Source organism: Eublepharis macularius, chromosome 10 (genome assembly GCF_028583425.1).
Source record: "Eublepharis macularius isolate TG4126 chromosome 10, MPM_Emac_v1.0, whole genome shotgun sequence".
Classification (NCBI taxonomy): domain Eukaryota; kingdom Metazoa; phylum Chordata; class Lepidosauria; order Squamata; family Eublepharidae; genus Eublepharis; species Eublepharis macularius.
The window spans coordinates 56,683,095-56,701,624 of record NC_072799.1 but is presented as its reverse complement, the minus strand read 5'-3'; the positions used below and the strand labels follow the sequence as shown (position 1 = coordinate 56,701,624).

Genomic DNA, 18,530 nt, shown 5'->3' with positions numbered 1-18,530 from the left:
TTCAAGTTGTGATCCATACATGCGTGTTATATTAATATGATCTTTTATTTATCTGCAGTCTTCCAAAGCACACATTAGCAGAGCTGTTCTAGAACTTTGTCTTGCCTTTGCTAAGTACCTAAGCAATTTGCACAATGGTGTGCCCTTGCTGAAACAATTGTGTGACCATATCCTACTTAACCCTGCAATATGGATTCATACTCCAGCCAAGGTAATAATTTCCATTTGTATATCACTTAGTAGGACTCGGTTAGGTCATTTAGATATTGGAGAGTGAAGGAATCAAATATTAAGGATATTATGGTCAGTTTACATGTGAATTTACCTGGCTGTCTTTTGCCATTCTTGAATTGCTTATATGTATGTAATGTGAAAAGTGAATTGGTACCTCAGAATATACCATCTTTTCTTTCTCGAACTAGAAACATTTTAAACTGTAATTTTACAACTTTTACAAGTCACTTGCTTTAGCTTCACATGTGTATGAAATCTTGGTTAACTTTTCTGTTCTTAATGTATTGATGCAGGTTCAGCTGATTCTGTACACTTACCTGTCTACTGAGTTCATTGGTTCAGCTAACATATACAATGCAATACGACGAGTTGGGACACTTTTGCTGGCAATGCACACTTTAAAGTATTACTATTGGATAGTGAATCCTCAAGATCGCAGTGGAATTGTTCCCAAAGGTTTAGGTATGTGTATATTTTTTGACTTTTATTAACAAACACTATTCCAAAGTTTAAAAGTTGTCTTTCTGTTAAATTTGGTGTTTATGTGTCATATTTAGGATTATAATTACCACAGTACTCCTAAAATGTCACAGGTTTGGTAGAGAAATAATATTTGAGGTACAAACACAAATCTCTTCTTAATTCCCAGTGTTATTCCTGCCCCCCAAGTAGGAAACAATACCCTGATAAACAGGAAGTTGATGTGGTTTTTTCATTCCTGTGAAAGGGCTTGTGCTGCTGTTTTCCTGTTTGTGATAACTAGCTAGGATAAGAACAAAAAGAGAGCTGTCTACCCCTCTGCTCAGCTGAGTTCTTTCCTCCGGGCATAAGGAGACTTCATGCCATGGCAAGAGCCTCTTAATTTAATTTATTGCATTTCTAGCCCGCCCTCCCCGCAAGTGGGCTCAGGGCAGGTAACAACATTAATAATGTTAGAACAACATAAAATACAATATAAAATCCATAATATAATACAAGATATAAATCCAAGCGGCAATGTGTGATGCTACTATACCTCATCAGGAATTCATTAGAGTAGAGAGGAGAGGTTGTAGATGTCTCAGCTAAACAGTGAACCAAGGCCATAACCAACCAAGAAGCCCACCCAAGCCTCAACCACTACCATAGGCCTGGTGGAACATCTCTGTCTTACAGGCCCAGTGAAACTGTAACAAGTCCCGCAGGGCCCTAGTCTTGACAGAGAGGGAATTCCACCAGGTGGGTGCCAGGGCCGAAAAGGCCCTGGCCCTGGTCAAGGCTAGGCTGAATGAAAGGCCCTCTGGGGAACATATGGTGAGAGACAGTCTTCTGCAAGCACAAGAAACTTTACAGCAGTGAGCTTTTGTGTCAGACTGAATTGGTAAGATATAACCCAGCAATTATAAATTTTTTTTAACTTATGCTTTTGATGTATGTGCACATGACACTTGGCTGTCTCACTGTTGAGATCTCCCTCTTCCAGCTCAAACTGCAGTAGCGGCATGCCTTTCATTATGAAAAATGCCCTAACAAACAGTCTTAAAGGTTGAGCGTTTTATCCATTATTCTAACAGAATTACAATGCTACAGTGGAGTACTTAGTTGCTAGGACAGTTGTCCACTCTTCTACATTTTTTTAAAGTCCTAGTAGTGCCCCTACAAGTTACCCCATTGTCAAAACCATAGCATGTCCATTTTTTGACAAAGCTACAGCTAGGAGTGATTGGGCATATCTCTATGTTTCTTATTAGCAGGCATATTCATAAATATACTATATTATAGCTTTAGACAATGCAGTAGCTTTATAGGAATTCTGAGTAAGGTACCCTGTACACCTCATGACATTTATAAATAACATGGTCAACATACACATTTACTCAAACATAGAAAAATCTGTTCCAGCCAGTTTATGTAAGACCCATTCTGATGTAATAGCACAATGGAGGAATACACATGAAAAATATTACATGGGAGTAGAAATGGGCACGAACTGAAATATGAACTAAAGTTTGGCACAAACTTTCATCAGAGCCCACAAACTTTAGGCTGGTTCATTTGGGTAGTTTTTTGGTTTGTCACTTCAAACAGCCTCGTGCCGATCAATCAGTTTCCTGATTGTCAACAGGGGATGGGCTTTCAGCTGACCCTGAAGTGACCTTCTGCTGACCTGAAAGTGATGATTTGCTGACCTGGAAGTGATGTTTTCACAAACCAAACAAACCGGTTCGCAAACCAGGGCAGGTTTGTGAAAGTTCGTGGTTCATGAAACACGACAAACCATGAATCTCATCGTTTTTTTTCTGGTTCATGCCCATCTCTATATGGGAGTAAAAGGTTAAAAAGGTAGATTTTTAAAAAGAGATATCCTTAAGCTAACAATGGGTATGAATCTAGATGTCTCTTCATGGTACTTTCCTAGAAAGTGAATTTTTTGATGCAGTTCTTTCCACGTGGAAGAAAATGTTTTGTGAAAATCCAGTCATTACATTGGAGTTATTGTGGATGAAATTTTACTTTGTGAGACTAGGTTTGCCTTTTTTAAAAAGTAGGGTTTTAGAACTGTATTTAAACAATATCAACAATGCTCGAAATGTATTGTCGAAGGCTTTCACAGCCGGAGAACGATGGTTGTTGTGGGTTTTCCGGGCTGTATTGCTGTGGTCTTGGCATTGTAGTTCTTGACGTTTCGCCAGCAGCTGTGGCTGGCATCTTCAGAGGTGTAGCACCAAAAGACCGAGATCTCTCAGTGTCACTGTGACACTGAGAGATCTCTCTCTTTTGGTGCTACACCTCTGAAGATGCCAGCCACAGCTGCTGGTGAAACGTCAGGAACTACAATGCCAAGACCACGGCAATACAGCCCGGAAAACTCACAACAACCATAATGCTTGAAATATTGTTTTAAGCTGAAAATGTGAACTGAATTTCCCAGTTTGTATGTGGAAGAGGGGGAAGTCATAATTGCATCAGAATCATCTACAGCTATGGAATATGTAGTGTCAAATAACGTCTTTTTCCAATTAAGATGGACCTCGACCTAATCACAAAGAAATTCTTTCTTTGAGAGCCTTTTTATTGATGTTCGTTAAGCAGCTGGTGATGAAGGTAAGAAGTCTATTAAACAGAGTAGGTGCTCTACAAGTTTTCTTTCCTGTAGAATGCATGCTATTGTTTGCAGTTTGTAGTGAAGGTTTGCAATGAACAGCACAAGTTTTATGGAAGAAGAAGAAGATAAAGACAGTTTCTGATTAGATGTGGGAGGAAGGGTATGTTTGGGGGAGCAGTGTTTGAAAATCTTCCCATCATAGCAGAGCTGTTCTACGCTCTGGTTCATTTTCAGAGTGATGACTAACATAATGTAAAAGGCGGCTAACAGTATTAGTTCATTTATTTTATTTATTTACTTTATAGCCTGCCTTTCTTACTGAGACTTCAGGCAGATTACCAAATGTAAAGTAATGCAATCAGATAGCATGAGACATCCAACAAACAGTGCAATAGGACTAGAATCACAACAATTCTAAACAATACAAAAAAGAATCAGACATGATATGTCATATACAGTGCAAAAATGAAATCACAAAAGTAGAAAACAGTGCAATAGGAGTGAGATAATAAACAGTGGTCCTTTTATAAAAGCACCCTCCATTCCATTATACTACATCAGGTGTCCCCAACCTTTTTGAACCTGCAAGCACCTTTGGAATTCTGACACAGGATGGTAGACACAACCACAAAATGGCTGCCACAGGAAACAGGGCCAACCACAAAAAGGTTGTCATAAAAGGTGGGGACAACTGCAGAATGTCAGGGAGCGATGTTATGCTAACTGTAATTGTAAACATTTCAGGGAGAAGCTCCATTTAACAGCATGACTTTAAAAGTAAACATTGTTTTAAAGGGGTTGCTTATGTGCTGCTTATCTTCAGTCATGCAGTGAAGATGTTTGTGCTGTGATAGCAGCTGCTGCCAAAGCAATGTTTTTTAAAACCTTCATAGCCACTCAGAAGCAATGCAGTGGAAGAACTCCATCTGGTCCCACCCACTTTAAAAAAAAACAGACCCCTGAACTGCATGCAGCCTTTATTGAATTGTCCTCCTGTTTTAAGCTGTACTACGGGCCCCTTTATGAAAGTAACATGAACCATCTAGCAAATTGACTGCCAGTTCAAGCTCTCAGTCTTTCCCTTCCACCCATCTCCTCACTCTCTCTATAACTTTCTCATTCCCTAGTTCATTTCTGTTGCTGCTTTTGTTGCCTCCTCTGGCTGGACAAAATTTTATGAATCATTGGATTTAGACTGCATAGGATTTTCCTTTCCTTTTTTGGAAGCTACTTGGGGTCTAGGTATTTTCATGTAGTTGAACACTTCCTGTATTAGAGATTTCTATATACATGAGTAATGTAGTGTAGTGTTAAGGAAGGAGTGAAAATGGCCTGAGTCCAGCTATGTTTTTTACTCAATCTTGTCCAATTCTCCTCATTACTACAGCCCACATTATACAGGATTTTTGTGCATTCAGGTCCCATGATTCCCAGCATAATCTTTTTTGGTGGACCAAAGGAGACCCTTTGACCAACCAGAACAGCTAGTTGAATCCAGCCTCACAAGCAATAGCATAGTTTTGCCTTAATTAACTGTAAATTACTGCACAAAAGAGAAATTATTCCAGTAACCACAAAAGAGTGTATATCAATGCAATTTAAAAATAAATATTTAATGAATTAAAGTTTTTTAATAGTTGATACTAGAAACTCTGTTCAGAGTCTTACTAAAAACTGTGGAGATCTTAATTTAAAGCTGCATGCAAAACAGTGGTATGTGCATTGTCTCTAGCTCAGAAACTTTGAAATGGTTGTGTCCCTTGTAAGAGGTTAGTGTTCTGCCTTTGTGCCAAGGGTGAGCATCTTCTTGCTCAATTATCTTTTGTTTGCCTTATTTCTTTCCTGCCCATGCCACAACTATTAGCGAAGTTCTTTTAAAATCTTTAGTAAAGTTTTAGTTTTCTTTTCTATCTTTTAAAAAGCTTGAACTATAATGTATAGAGCTGCTGTAGCACAGTGCTTAAGTGGTTTGGCTGTGCATTAGCACTCTGCTGGTTCGAATCCCACTACTATCATGAGCTCAGTATCATGAGCCTTGGGTAAGCCACTCCTCTCAGCTCCAGCTTCCCAGCTGTGGGAATAACACTAACTTGTTTGCTTCCTTCCCATACTTGGAAATTCAGTTTTGCTCAACTGTGTCAAAATTACCTTAAATATGTTCACAATAAGGGAAACATTAATGAATTAGTATGTGCATGGCTTGAGATCTAATGACATAATGTACTGAGCCTACAAAAGAACTATTATTTATTTTAAGGGAAGAGGAAACCCATAGAGGAACTGTACAGTAGTACCTGGTAGATTTGTTTTCCAAATGATTTGGGGGAAAATATATATGGGCATTGATTTTGTAGTAATAAAAACTACTTTAACATACATTCTTTGTATTATAAATTTTTTTCTTACATGTGATTTGTTGGTTTATAGAACTTCTGATTTTAATTTTTAAGGATCATGGAGTGAAAGAAGATGAACTACAGGGTATCCTCAACTATCTGCTCACAATTCATGAGGTAATATTTCAAATATTTTGCTACCAAAATGTCCTTTAAACCTTTTTGAATAAAATATTCCCACCTGCCACAAGATGGCTCTGCAGTAAGAAAAAAAAAGGATATAGTCTCTAAAGTTTTTGAGGAGTAGGGTTCAGGGTATTGTGGTGAGCGGCGATTTAAAAGCCCTTTTCCACTAGTGTATTGATGTTCATTTGCATAGCTAGTCCTGATAGTTTCTAATTCAGTTCACTGATCTGATACACCAGAAAGCGGGAAAGCCCAGATGGCTGAGTCTATAAAGGTTTGTTTAATGTGGTTCAAGTAATGTTACTCTTATTTTGCTTTTTAAGTACACTAATGCTTTCTGAACGTGAATTTAAAAATAAAAATGTTAATGAACTGAAAGCAAAGCTTGTAAATTTAATTGGAAATAAATGTTGGTTACCACAAGAATATCTACGTCTTCATATTTTACCTCCGAGCACTTGATGCCAGATGTAACATCAAAGAGTTGGGAAATGGGGACATAAATCTAACCAAACTAATTTCTTTCAGGGTGCTTGGAATGGGTAGAAAAAAGAAATTAATAGACTTTTGCTTCAGGAAGTATAGACATTTTTGTTGCTAGATTTTCACCTATACTCTGTGACTTTTGTTTCTTATATGATTGCTGGAGGCAACTCCTGAAAGCAAAGCTACCTCCTTGACATTCAGGTGATGACATCATAGAGAGCCTCTAAAAACTAATGAAGTCTTCAGAATGTATTCAAAATTACATTTTATAAATAAATGTTGTACCCTGACATCTAGTTTCTGAAATGGAGTTAGTTTTGGGGAAATAACACAAGTCATATTTTAACACAGCATTGCTTTATCCTTTGTTGATGGAAAGTGCCATCAGGTTGCAGGTGACTTATGGTGACTCCATAGGGTTTTCAAGGCAAGGAAGGAATATAGGTGGTTTGCCGTTGCCTGCCTCTGCATAATGGACTTCCTTGATGGTCTCCCATCCAAGTTCTAATCAAGGCTGATGCTGCTAAGCTTCTGAGATCTGATGACAGTGGACTATCCTGACCCATCAAAGTCAGGGTGCTTTATCCTTTAAACACCTGTAATATTTTAACGATCCCCTTCTAGTATATTCTGTATTACGTATAAGTGCCAAATGTGTTTGCTGTGCTCAAAGAACATTTTCCATTGGAAGAAGCTTTACAAAACTTCTTCACCAAATATGCACTTTGGGGGGTTTCAGCAAAGTCTTGTTAACTTCAGGCTGCAATCCTGAAATTGCTTGCCTGTATGTGGTTTTACTGATCGTCCACTGGGTTTGTTAAGCGGTTTCAGAGTTGGAGCTACAGTTTGCAGTGGCAGTGCTGTGCAGATTCATTGATATCAGTAGAAGCTGTGCAGATTTGGAGACAGCTTCATCCATCCGTCCATCCATCCAACATTTTATTTGTTTTTATTTTATTTTATTTATGCCCCACCTTTCTCCCTAATGGTGACCCAAATTGGCGTACATGATTCTCCTCACCTCCATTTTATCCTCACAACAACTCTGTGAGGTGGGCTGAGACAGTGTAACTGACCCAAGGTCACCTAGAGAGCTTCCATGGCAGAGCAGAGATTTGAACTTGGGTCTCCCAGATCCTAGTCCAACACTCTAACCACTACACAATACTAGCCCTCCTGTATCATACTGGCTTTCGTTATGGTAGCTATAATTCAAAGTGCTGGTTCTTACCTTAAAAGTTCTAAATGAATTGGGATCATGATACTTAAAGCACTGGCTCCATCATATTGTCCAGCTTGCCAGAAAGGATCTTTCTCATAAGTGCCCTCACCTTCAAAGGTAAGGTGAGTGGCAACCAGAGACAGAGATTTTTCAGTAATGTCAGCTTGCTTGTGGAATATCCTTCCCTTTGAGGTTTGCCTGGCACCTTTGTCACCCACTGAGCTTCCATGGCTGAACAGAGATTTGAACTGAGATTTGAGATCTTAATCCAACTCTCTAGCCACTACATAACACTGCCATATGCAAGTTGGCATTCTCAACTGTATTAAAAAAATCTTTGAGGAGCAGATATAACACAACATAAATTTCAAAACTGGTTTTCTGTGTGGTATAGACAGTGGTATTTGAACAATTTCAAAGCTTCCTTGAGTAAATAAAATTACTTGATATATATATCATTTAAAGCTTTTTTGAAATTCTGCATGCCATATAGTTGGCTTTGTTCCTTGTGCTTGAGCCAGAGAGAGGTGTTAGCCACTGAATAACTAATTCAGATTGCTTTTTCATCTTCTCCAGGCTTCAACGCCCCCCCCCCCCCGTTAACTAGACATTACATTGGGTTTTCTGGTAGTTGATGTTTAGTGATCACATGTATTTTTACAATAATATTTTTAAATTGATTACACATATTCTCTCCAGTTTTGTTAAGTAGATTTTCTGTAACTGATATGTAGTAATTAAAAATAGTGATAAAAAGAAGCTTTGTCATTAGACCGATACATCAATATAGGTTACTTTTTAGAAACAATATCTCCATTTTTATTTAACAGGATGACAATTTAATGGATGTCCTACAGCTGCTTGTTGCTCTTATGTCAGAGCACCCCAGTTCTATGATCCCTGCTTTTGATCAGAGAAATGGATTACGGTAAGAGATAATGATTACTAGAAATAGCTCCAAAAGTGTATTTTAATCATCTTGTTAGTTATTGCTTTTTACTTGGCTTGCTTTTTACTTTTACTTGTCAAATTACCATTCCAGTCTCTGATTTTTTTCTTTGATTTAATTATGTCATCTTCTTATATATGCATTTTGAGTCTCATTAAGTGTGGAGTGAGTGTACTGGTTTGGGTGAATACAAGATGACCCCAAATGGTGAGTTAGATCTGATACTAAATCTTAAACTCCCTCGCCCCCGCCTCGTACTCACGTTGCATGTGTTCAACACAGCAAGTGTACAATCTTAAAGATTTTTACTCCAAATGCCTCCCTTTGAATGCAGAGTCAGTGCAGCTTCCATCTGGGCATACAAAACTTTAGTGTATATATGGAGCTAGAGTTTATGAGATAGATGGAGGCTAATCCAGATGCATTAGAAACTGATTTAAAGTATCTGCTTCTTGGAATTTTTAGCTAATGGGTTAGCAACACTAGTGACTCCTGTGCTATGGGCTCAAGGTTCTTCCCTGTTGTTCTGGATTAATGTGAAATTCTTTGTAACTACTGAAGTGGATTAAAATCTCTATTCCAGCCATGCTGATTAATTTAAACAGATTAAGAAAAACCCTATCACTTTATCATGCTAGCCATCCTGATCATGAGCACAACTAGGAGGTTGAAGATAAGTATTGAATCAGGATGTACAGTGCCATCCTAAGCAGGTCTATTCAGAATCCTGAATAGTCTATTCAGTTAGGCTTATTCGCATAATAGTGCTTTTGGATTGCACTGTAAATTATCTTCATTATGAGATCTTGAATTCTAAACACTTTCCCCGTCTATGCTGCAGTCTTCTTTCCCCAAACAAACTCTTGAGCTGCTTGGCTTTCACTGAGTCTTCTCTTTTATTAGGGGGAATGGAGGGTTCATATACAGCCATCAACTTGAGGGATTCAGTAAGAAGCTTGGAGGCTTTGTATATCACAAATGGCTCTACAGTTAGACAGGGTTAAATATAAGCCATTCAGGATGTGGCTATTGACTTGTGTTGGTTTCTACCTAGTACTCCTTTTTCTCTCCAAGTTTCTATTCAGAAGACTTGCTGAGCCCAACCTAAGCTTGTGCCACCACACTTTTTTCTTATTTCTATTGTTTATATGTGTTTTAACAAATTGTACCTTCCCTACAAACCAACACAGTATATTGGCTGGCTCTTTATCCTTTTCCTACTTGCATGTACAACTGTTTATACTATTAGTGGGACATATCTCAGCTGAGTTTGAAAATGTCATCATTTGTTTATAACTCCATAGGTGATCACAATTTTGGACTTTTTTCACTTCAATAAAGTCAGTACTGATGCCATGAGAGAACACAAACATACAGCCAAATAAGATTCTTACTGTTAGAACAGTTTTGGGAGCAGTAATTCATTTGCTGTATAAAAATATTCTCATATTACGTGTTTTGTCACAACTACTGGTTAACCTTGGGTTATATCATATTACTTATTATATGTTTTCCTGCCTCAAGAGTCACCTGATCTTGTTCATAATTGCTTTCTTCCCCCTCTTTACTGCTGCTTCTTTAGTTGTGGTCTTGGCTATTGGTGATCGTTTGTATGGTAATGTGGTATGTGCTAGAAAGTAATAAAGCACTCTGAATAATGAATATCATATGAGGTTTCTCATGTATTTGTTTTTACTTAAGTGATGATAAGCATTGCTTTTTTATTAACTAGACCAGAAGAATAAGTGTACAGCAACCGCATTGTGAGAAATCAGTTATGTTCCTGTATCATTTATTGTAATTTTTAATAATTGTAGCTTAGCTTTTATCTGGCTATCATGTTGGTAGTTTGGGTTTTTTGATGTTCTTAAAAATGTCAAATATGTGTGGTGTGTGTGTATGTGTATATATATAAAATTGAAAAATGGCTAGATAAGGAGAGTAAGTGTGTAATGAATTGAGTGCCAAAATAGAATCTGGGAGACTTGGGTTCAAATCCTCAAGTCTGCCACAAAGTTCAAAAAGTGATTTTGCAGTAGTTGGTTTTTAACTTCTGACAGTATTGTTATAATACAGTGGGGAAAGGAAAACTGCTTATGTTGCCCTGAGCTCCTTGGTGGGACAAACATATGCTAGATAAAGTGAGGTATAGCTTTTTAATATTTTCTGAGGCTTACTATATCATGGGTCATTCTGCTTTGGGAACCGTTGTGTTTACAAGCATCTTATAAATATAAACAAGCCACAAGGACTTGCAGGGGCATATTATTTTCCCTTGTATCCCTTCCCTCTCTATTTCCTTCCCAAGCATTCCCATACCATCTTCCTTTTTCCTATTTCCGTCTGCCCTTCCCACTTACCAGTCAACCTACCTTTAGCTGTCCCCCCTCCACCCGTCTTCAGCTTTTCCACCTTTCCTCCCCCTGTCAGCTTCTCCCTGGGAAAAGTCTGGCCAAGTTGTAGAAATAACACACTTGCTGCCAGACCCAGATCACCTGCTGGCCACTGGCGCCAGGCAACATGATTTGGCATCAGTCTTGACCCTGGGTTGTTTTGGCCTCCCAGTCCACCCTCTGCTTCTTTCCATGACTTTGCTTTACAGAACCCAAGCATTGGAAAGCCAAGCAATATTGTAGTGGTTGCCTGGAAACCCCAAATATGGCCACTGAGAGTTCATTGGGCATTCATTTATTAAAGCTCCACTTTTTAAAAAATATTTGTGGGGGAGGGGGCAGCATTCTCCATGTGTTTTTTAGTTTTAAAAATTTTCTGTAAACCTGGAACTTCAGGTTTGTAGAGAAATCAGTGTCTGTCTTTGCCTCCATCCTGTAGATTTTTAAAATATTCTTCATGGCCATGGTCCGGCATATATATGGGACCACCTCTTTCCCTATGTTCCACCATAGCAGCTTTGCGCATCTGAACAGGGCCTTCTGCAAGTGCTACCTTGCACATGGGCAAACTCAGCAGCTGCTCATATACATACATTCTTAGCAGTGCCCCCCCCTTATGGAATGGCCTATCAGAAGAGGTCAGGAAAGCTCCCACTTTCTTGGCTTTTCCACAAATGGTACAAAGCTGAATTATTGAAGAGTATTTTTTATTTTTGAGAGCCAGTTAGGTGTAGTAGTTAAGAGCACGGGACTCTAATTTTGAGAATTGGGTTTGATTCCCCACTCCTCCACTTGAAGCCAGCTGGGAGACCTTGGGTTAGTCACAGATTCCAGGAGCTCTCTCAGCCCCACCCACCTCACAGGGTGTTTTGTTGTGGGGATAATAATAACATACTTTGTAAACCACTCTGAGTGGGCGTTAAATTGTCCTGAAGGGTGGTTTATAAATTGAATGTTACTATTATTCAAATAGGAGGACTGTTCTGTAAGGGAGTGGTCTCAGAGGGATGTATCAGTAGAGGGATAGGAACTGTACATTTTACTATTTTGAGCTACTGTGTTGTAGCCCCGACCCTTTTACAACCCAGTCTTCTTGCTCCTCTTTCCCATAGAGGTCACCAGACAGAGTAGCCTCGTTTCCTTTTGTTACCACCCCTCACCCAGCTGCCCAGGGCTATTGAAGTCAGGGGACCCAATACTTTCCCCCCTTATGCATGCCGCTGTAGTTAATTTGGTTCCCTGGCTGCAACCAGAAAGCTTGGGTGTGCTCTTTTTCCTGAGCCACTAGACATCCAGTTAACAGGGTTTAAAAAGAGAAAGGGAGTTAATTTTTGTTTACAACTTCCATAACATTTGGATGACTCAAACTCAGAGATACATTGTTCCTATTACTTGAACTTTTGATCCCAGATCATTCCACCTGTGGATAATTAAAAAGTATCAGTTCTAAGAAGTTAGCTATAACTCAGGCTGGCAGGCTACTTCCCTCACAGGCCCAGAATCCTCCTCAAACTGACCACTTTCCCTCTTCTAACAGCTGTTCTTAACTGTTTTTAACTGCCAGCCTTATCCCAACATTCTGTCAGTTCCCATTGGCTGTCCCTGGGAGAGGCAGGACTGGACCTGTCCATCATATTCCTTCATTAATGTTTCCTACCCATATCACTAAATTTCAGTCTTCTAATCTGTTGTCATGTATATCATCCAACCGTATGAATTTTACTGTTATTGCAGAAGTGAGCATAGTTTAGTTAGACTGTAAAGATAGGGGAAGCAGTAACTCTGACATGTACTTGATTGCAACTGGCTATCCTGACCACTCTAAAATGTGAGGATCTTTGAGACTTTCCAAGACCTCCAGGTCTTGCTGATCAGTTTTTAACAGTATGACAGTACTGTTACAAAGACTAGCTCAGTTTTCAGGAAACAGTGCTAGCAGAGGTGCTGCTGCCAAATAATTTATGACCTCAGTCTGTTCTTCCACCTCTCCAGTGCATATCTAGTGACACTAGGAGATATTTCTTTAGGACAGGAAAAAGGTTCATAGTGCCTGCTAAGAAGCACTGGAGTCAATAAAAATATAAAGCATATATGGAGTGAAGCAATATACCTATCTGGGTGCATGGTACACCATTGACCCCGGGACAATTGACTTTCTAAAGTCTTCAGATGAGGAAAAATGGAAGTGACCGAAGGATAAAAATTTTAGTGGGAAGCGCTGGAACTGATGGAGAAATTTAAGGGAGGTATAAGAAAGATTTGCCTAGTTCACCATATCTGCAAATTACCTTTGCTGAGTAATCTCCCTTTCCCCACCTATGGTGCAATCACCAAAATGTAATTTAAACTAGTAGATAAATCATTTCAAAAAGAGATGAAGGTATCCTAGCACCCAAAGAGTTCTTTGGGGCACATAGCACATGGATGATTATTTAAATTTCATCCCTAATCACATTTAATACTAACAGCTGTTAGTCTATCAAAACTTATATAACTGATCCTGGTTTATCTGCTCCTTATTTCCTTTTCCACCTTAAGCAAACTCCCTGGATGATGTCCTGAGTTACCTTTGCAATGTCCAGCAGTTGGCATTTGAGATTAGAGAGTGCTGCAGCTGCTGGCAGTGACACTGTGATTGGGAATGGGACAGCAACCATGTCTTTTTGGAGATCATCAGCCGTCTTCCCCTCCCCTTTCTGTAGCTACAGTTCCCTGTTTTACTCTAGTACAAAATTAAGCTTTTATCCCACTGCTCCAAGCTCTTGTAATTTCATTACATTTGCCGATCTGGTTTTTTCCCTCCGAAACAAAATAAAATCTTGGAGAGCAAAACATTATTATGGTCCGATTACTCATCTGTACTCTTCTGGAATATGAAGGAACATTTGAATGGGGAATTCTTATGGCATCACCTACTCATATGAATGAGCATAGAGAATTGGGACAATATGGCTTTGTTAACAAAATAAGCTGAGGACAACTACTGTTAGTTTATTTTGCCCCCCAAGATGTGCTTCCGCCCCACATGAAGTCCCGATGTGCATGTAAAGCCATCTCTCTTATCTGGTGTCTGTTGTTATGCCAGATCAAGATTCTCACTTCCTCCTTCAAACACATGAGGTGTTCCCATGATTGAAAAGGCTTTTAGCTATCCAGTCCTGTGGTAAAACACAAAGTCCCCAAAGTGGCCCAAACACCTCTCCTATGCTGGTTTCTGGTTTCCTATTCTGGAATGATAAATGTTACTGAGCCACAAAGGAAATGTATTAACTAGACAATTATTAAGCAGCATCTGCAGGGGAGTCTGCAAATACTTGTGGGAAATTAAAATAAAAACAGGTGGTGTTTGGTCTGGTGATTACACTAGTGAAAGTTCACTTCAGAGTCTCTGAGCAATGTGAGGCACGTGTCCCAGAGATGCTATGCAATAAACCTTCTGATTTCAATTGTCTGATTTGTATTATCAGATGAATTTCGCTGAATAGATTGGTGGGTGCTCCTCCATAGAAATCAGAGGTAACTTTAGCTAATGTTTGAGGCTTGGTGGCAGAAGGTGGCCCAGGCGCAAGTAATCAACAAACAAGATATCGCCTTTTTGGGGAACAACAGTGTTTGTTAGTCAAGGAAGATATAGAGAGAACTTCACTTTGTTCTCTGCAAACTTTCTCTGCTATCATTCACACGTTGCAGTGATGGTAATTATAATTATTTTGCATGCCTATGTCAGCTGCTGTTACAGGATCATAATCCATGGCTGTAATTCATAAATCAGCACAGTTTTCACAGCAGCCCTGTAGGCCATTGACTAGAGTCCAGCTTGATAGCCAGACATGAAGCCTAGAAGATAGCTGTTGTTCCTGCACACCTATGCACTGGCTCCTGGCAATACAGAGCTCTGAGATGACCATGTTGCAGTCATGTCTCCTCTTAGTTTCATTCCTAGTGCTGGGCAGACACCTCTAGATTGTGTTGTTGTCCCAAGGCAGTAAGGGTACCTCAAAGCCTAGTATCTCATTCTGGGCCCCCAAGACGGATCGTATCATCTAGGAACAGTTTGTGGATATAGCAAATGACTTGGAAGATTTCACAAGCTGTAGAAGGATAACATTGCAGATGAGATGGATTTTGTTACCACAGTTGCTGTCTGAGGAGCTTGACTCCTGAAAGCTTGGAAAATCTCATTGGTCTTTAAGGTGCACTGGACTCAAATCTTACTCTAGATTATCTTCTGTGTCCTGGTGAGCAAAAAAGGAGCTTTTTCCCTGGTAATGTGGTCAGAAGTGTTCCAGTATTGTCAGATGATGCCCATTATGTGCTCTTCGTTCCATTCTAGGTGACATCAGCACCAGATCTTTCTGCTGATGCAGAACGTTATCTATTGCCTGCTTCATGGTGGCTACTATGTCTGCAGGGATATCCTCGTCAACCAGGTTTATCTCCATAACCTTGGATCTCTTAGTACAGTACATTTTTCTGGCACCACTTTCTTTGTGCACTAGGAAGATGCCAGGAGCCAGTGCATAGGTGTGCAGGAACAACAGCTATCTTCTAGGATCCATGTCTGGCTATCAAGCTGGACTCTAGTCAATGGCCTGCAGGGCTGCTGTGAAAACTGTGCTGATTTATGAATTACAGCCATGGATTATGATCCTGTAACAGCAGCTGACATAGGCATGCAAAATAATTATAATTACCATCACTAGGAGGATCTCTTGGTGTGCTTGCTGGGCAGTTGTAGGTTGCAATTGGCAGGCTCATCTGGAGGAGGTGCCTGGGTGTGTTTTGAAGATGGCGGACATCAGATTTTCCCAGTCTTTCATGACTGTTGTACAGATGAATACTAACTCTCATTGGTACTGCTGTTGCCTCATCTGGCTGTAACCAGATGGCTTCTGATCCTGCATGGTTGTCCTTGTCACCAACTGTCTGAAGTTTAAGGCAGATATAGAGGGGTGCAATAGAGGAGGTCAGGGTGATTTATGAAGACATCTTGAGGATGCTCCAGGTAGATGCAGGAATCACTGCACTGGAAAGAGACATAGTGATTGGCAGAGTCATCCAGCTAACTCTGAAACTCTTGCCACTCCCAGTGCTGTGCCCTGGAGCCATGCCCCTCCTCTCGAATAGTATGGTAGTGAGCTTGTGATAAAAAGCTATGGTCTTAGGATCAATCCTGGATACCTGTTGTGGATTGTGACTTTGAATTTTCTTTGTTTTATCACATTGCCACACGAGACAGAGGTGTGCTAGTAACTTTTCTGGGCCAGTTGACTGGATAACCAGTTGTAGACTACTTCCAAAACTGGTTTTATAGGCCCTTCTGCATATAATTACTGATCCAAACATTAGTCATCAGAATTTTGTGTGGCATTTTCTACATGGGGCAGGCTTGTGTAGTTTCTGTGCTGCTGCTGAGGTTGCTAATACAGTACATTAGCAACAGGGCTTCGATGCAGCAGGTTTTCGCAGGAGGTTTTTTAAAAAAAAAATTGGTTATTGAATACTGTGTGTATGTGTGTAAGGTTCCCTGAAGTACAAGATTTCATTTTTAAAAAGTGCATCTCTAGTACCTTTTACCTTGGAAAAGGCATGTGCCTTTCCCCTTACTTCTCCACAATAAAAGAGGTTAAAGACTTACTTTTTAAAAAAATGAAAACTAAGAATTCAGGGATCCTGGTATAATGGTATATAAATATAACATTATTCAGTCCTGATTTTTAAGTAATAAAAAGCCCTAGTGTCAGAGTGTTCTGTTTTCAAGCACCGCAGTGAGCAGGATCTCATTAACAACTGGGATTTTGGGTGGTCTGGAGAGCAGGGTCTGGAGCTAGTGTATGACAGCTGGAGCTTACTGAACTGGCTGATCCAGCAAGAATCTGTTCTCAGCAAAAGGTTTAAAGAGAGTGAAAGGGAAATAGCTCTACCTGCTTGGAAGACAGCTGCTAGGAATCTGTTGTGGGGGCTAGTGATGGTCCGGCTCAGCAGCTGGGTTACAGGCTGCAAGTGTGGCACTGTGTCTCCATTGGGTTACATCTCTATGGGACTACATATTTGCCAGTCCTGCTGGGTAGGGGCAGAGCATGGAAGGCTGGTGGTCTAGGATATGGCCTGGTATGACTGAGAGGTGGCTGTCAAAGGATCTGGAGCATCTACCGGAGGCCCTAGTGGCAAGGTCCTCTTGACTTCAGGCTCTTTGGTTGTAGTCTTGGGAACTGGAGCTTCTGGATCAGAGGAGTGCTGGGGTCACCTCAGGTCCCATGTCCCTCTTCAGACATGTTCTGTCTCCTCTTCCAGCTTATATTTCTCCTCATAGTCTGAGACTATGGCTGGCTCAGCATCGTTATGACACACCAGGAGGTAATGGGTGGGACCAAAATCCAAATTTTTCCACTCATATGGTAGCCATTCTGGCTTTGCTACAATCTTTCTGACAACTTCAGAGCAAAACAGGTTTGAGAGAGACTGAAGAAAAGCTGAGAAAACTTCAGGAGGTGCACAAATGCTCCACAGTGGTGTGGGGAAGCAGCCCCTTTCCAACAACATTGAACTTGGGGGGCAAATAACAACCTTTTGAGTTCTGGCTGTACAGCTGCAACTTGGAGCAGGGAGCCATGATATAGGTTGTGTTAGTGGCAGAGAAGTCAAGCAGGAATAGGTTCCCTGAACAAAGGCAGACCAAACCTCTTTGGAAGGAAAGAGTGGGTGTGCATTTTCCAGAAGTTCTAGGGTCTTCAAAATGGCTTTTGTGCAGAGAAGACACATGATTTTCTAACTTAACCCCTTAATGTGTTAGGTGTGTGGCAGGTGTCCTGAAGTGTGTCAAGGTATGCCTCTTGCATGAATTCTAGCAAGGTGTCTTAACAGACTCACAAACCACTTCAGCAATCAGTTGTGTTTACTTCTCCCACCTTTCACAGATAAAACCTTCCTGCTGTTCAGAGACTGTTTAAATTTGTGAAAAACATTTTTAATGAGCAGCTGTCCTTTGCAAAAGGTATGACTAGTCAATTGAATTTCTATGAGAGATTCTACATTTATTAAAGCTGGATTTCATGATACATATTTTGCTGTTCCTAGAGGTATATTGCATACTGTGTCTGTTGAGCCATATGCTTGCCTTTCAGACCTTGTAGAAAACTTGACCTACACACACACAGGGAAATCAATCATTTGTTGTAATGTTGGCTTATTTGGGGCACTTCTCACATTAAGGGTCTGGACTGATTTGGGATCCCTGTGACAAGTTTTATTATTTTAATTATCCATTTGCAAAACTTGACACACTGGATGAACATGGCTATGATCCTAAGGGCTCGAATAGATGCTTTGTCATCCCCAAGTCCACCATGAGGATACCTCTGCCATTTTAGAGATGAAATTCCCTCTCTTTACAAATGCTGTGGGGGCCTGATCGTGATTGGTTCAAGGGGGGAGGAGGGGCTTCTGTCATTCCCACCATTGCCAAGAGCCTAAATTCCTAGGATTCGGGCTCTTAAAAACTGTGTGCAGGCAAGGGGAACACATACCCCTCCTCTCCTCCATGCTGTGGTCCTAATCAGGACTGGGGCCCTGTGACATTTATAAATAAAGGAAATTTCATCCTAAAAATGGTGGAGATGGACTCAGAATGTTGTTGCAC

The 18,530-nt window shown here is 40.2% G+C and overlaps 1 protein-coding gene across 3 annotated transcripts in view; it reads left to right on the top strand.

Moving 5' to 3' along the window:
* The window catches only part of LRBA (LPS responsive beige-like anchor protein), a 602,029-nt gene that overhangs the window by 73,727 nt on the left and 509,772 nt on the right, over positions 1-18,530 (top strand). For all 3 annotated transcript variants that reach the window (XM_054990072.1, XM_054990073.1, XM_054990070.1), the window contains exons 13-17: positions 59-211; positions 528-696; positions 3,239-3,318; positions 5,770-5,832; positions 8,380-8,477. In XM_054990072.1, coding sequence (XP_054846047.1) covers positions 59-211; positions 528-696; positions 3,239-3,318; positions 5,770-5,832; positions 8,380-8,477 — 563 coding nt within the window. The remainder of the gene's footprint in view (positions 1-58; positions 212-527; positions 697-3,238; positions 3,319-5,769; positions 5,833-8,379; positions 8,478-18,530) is intronic.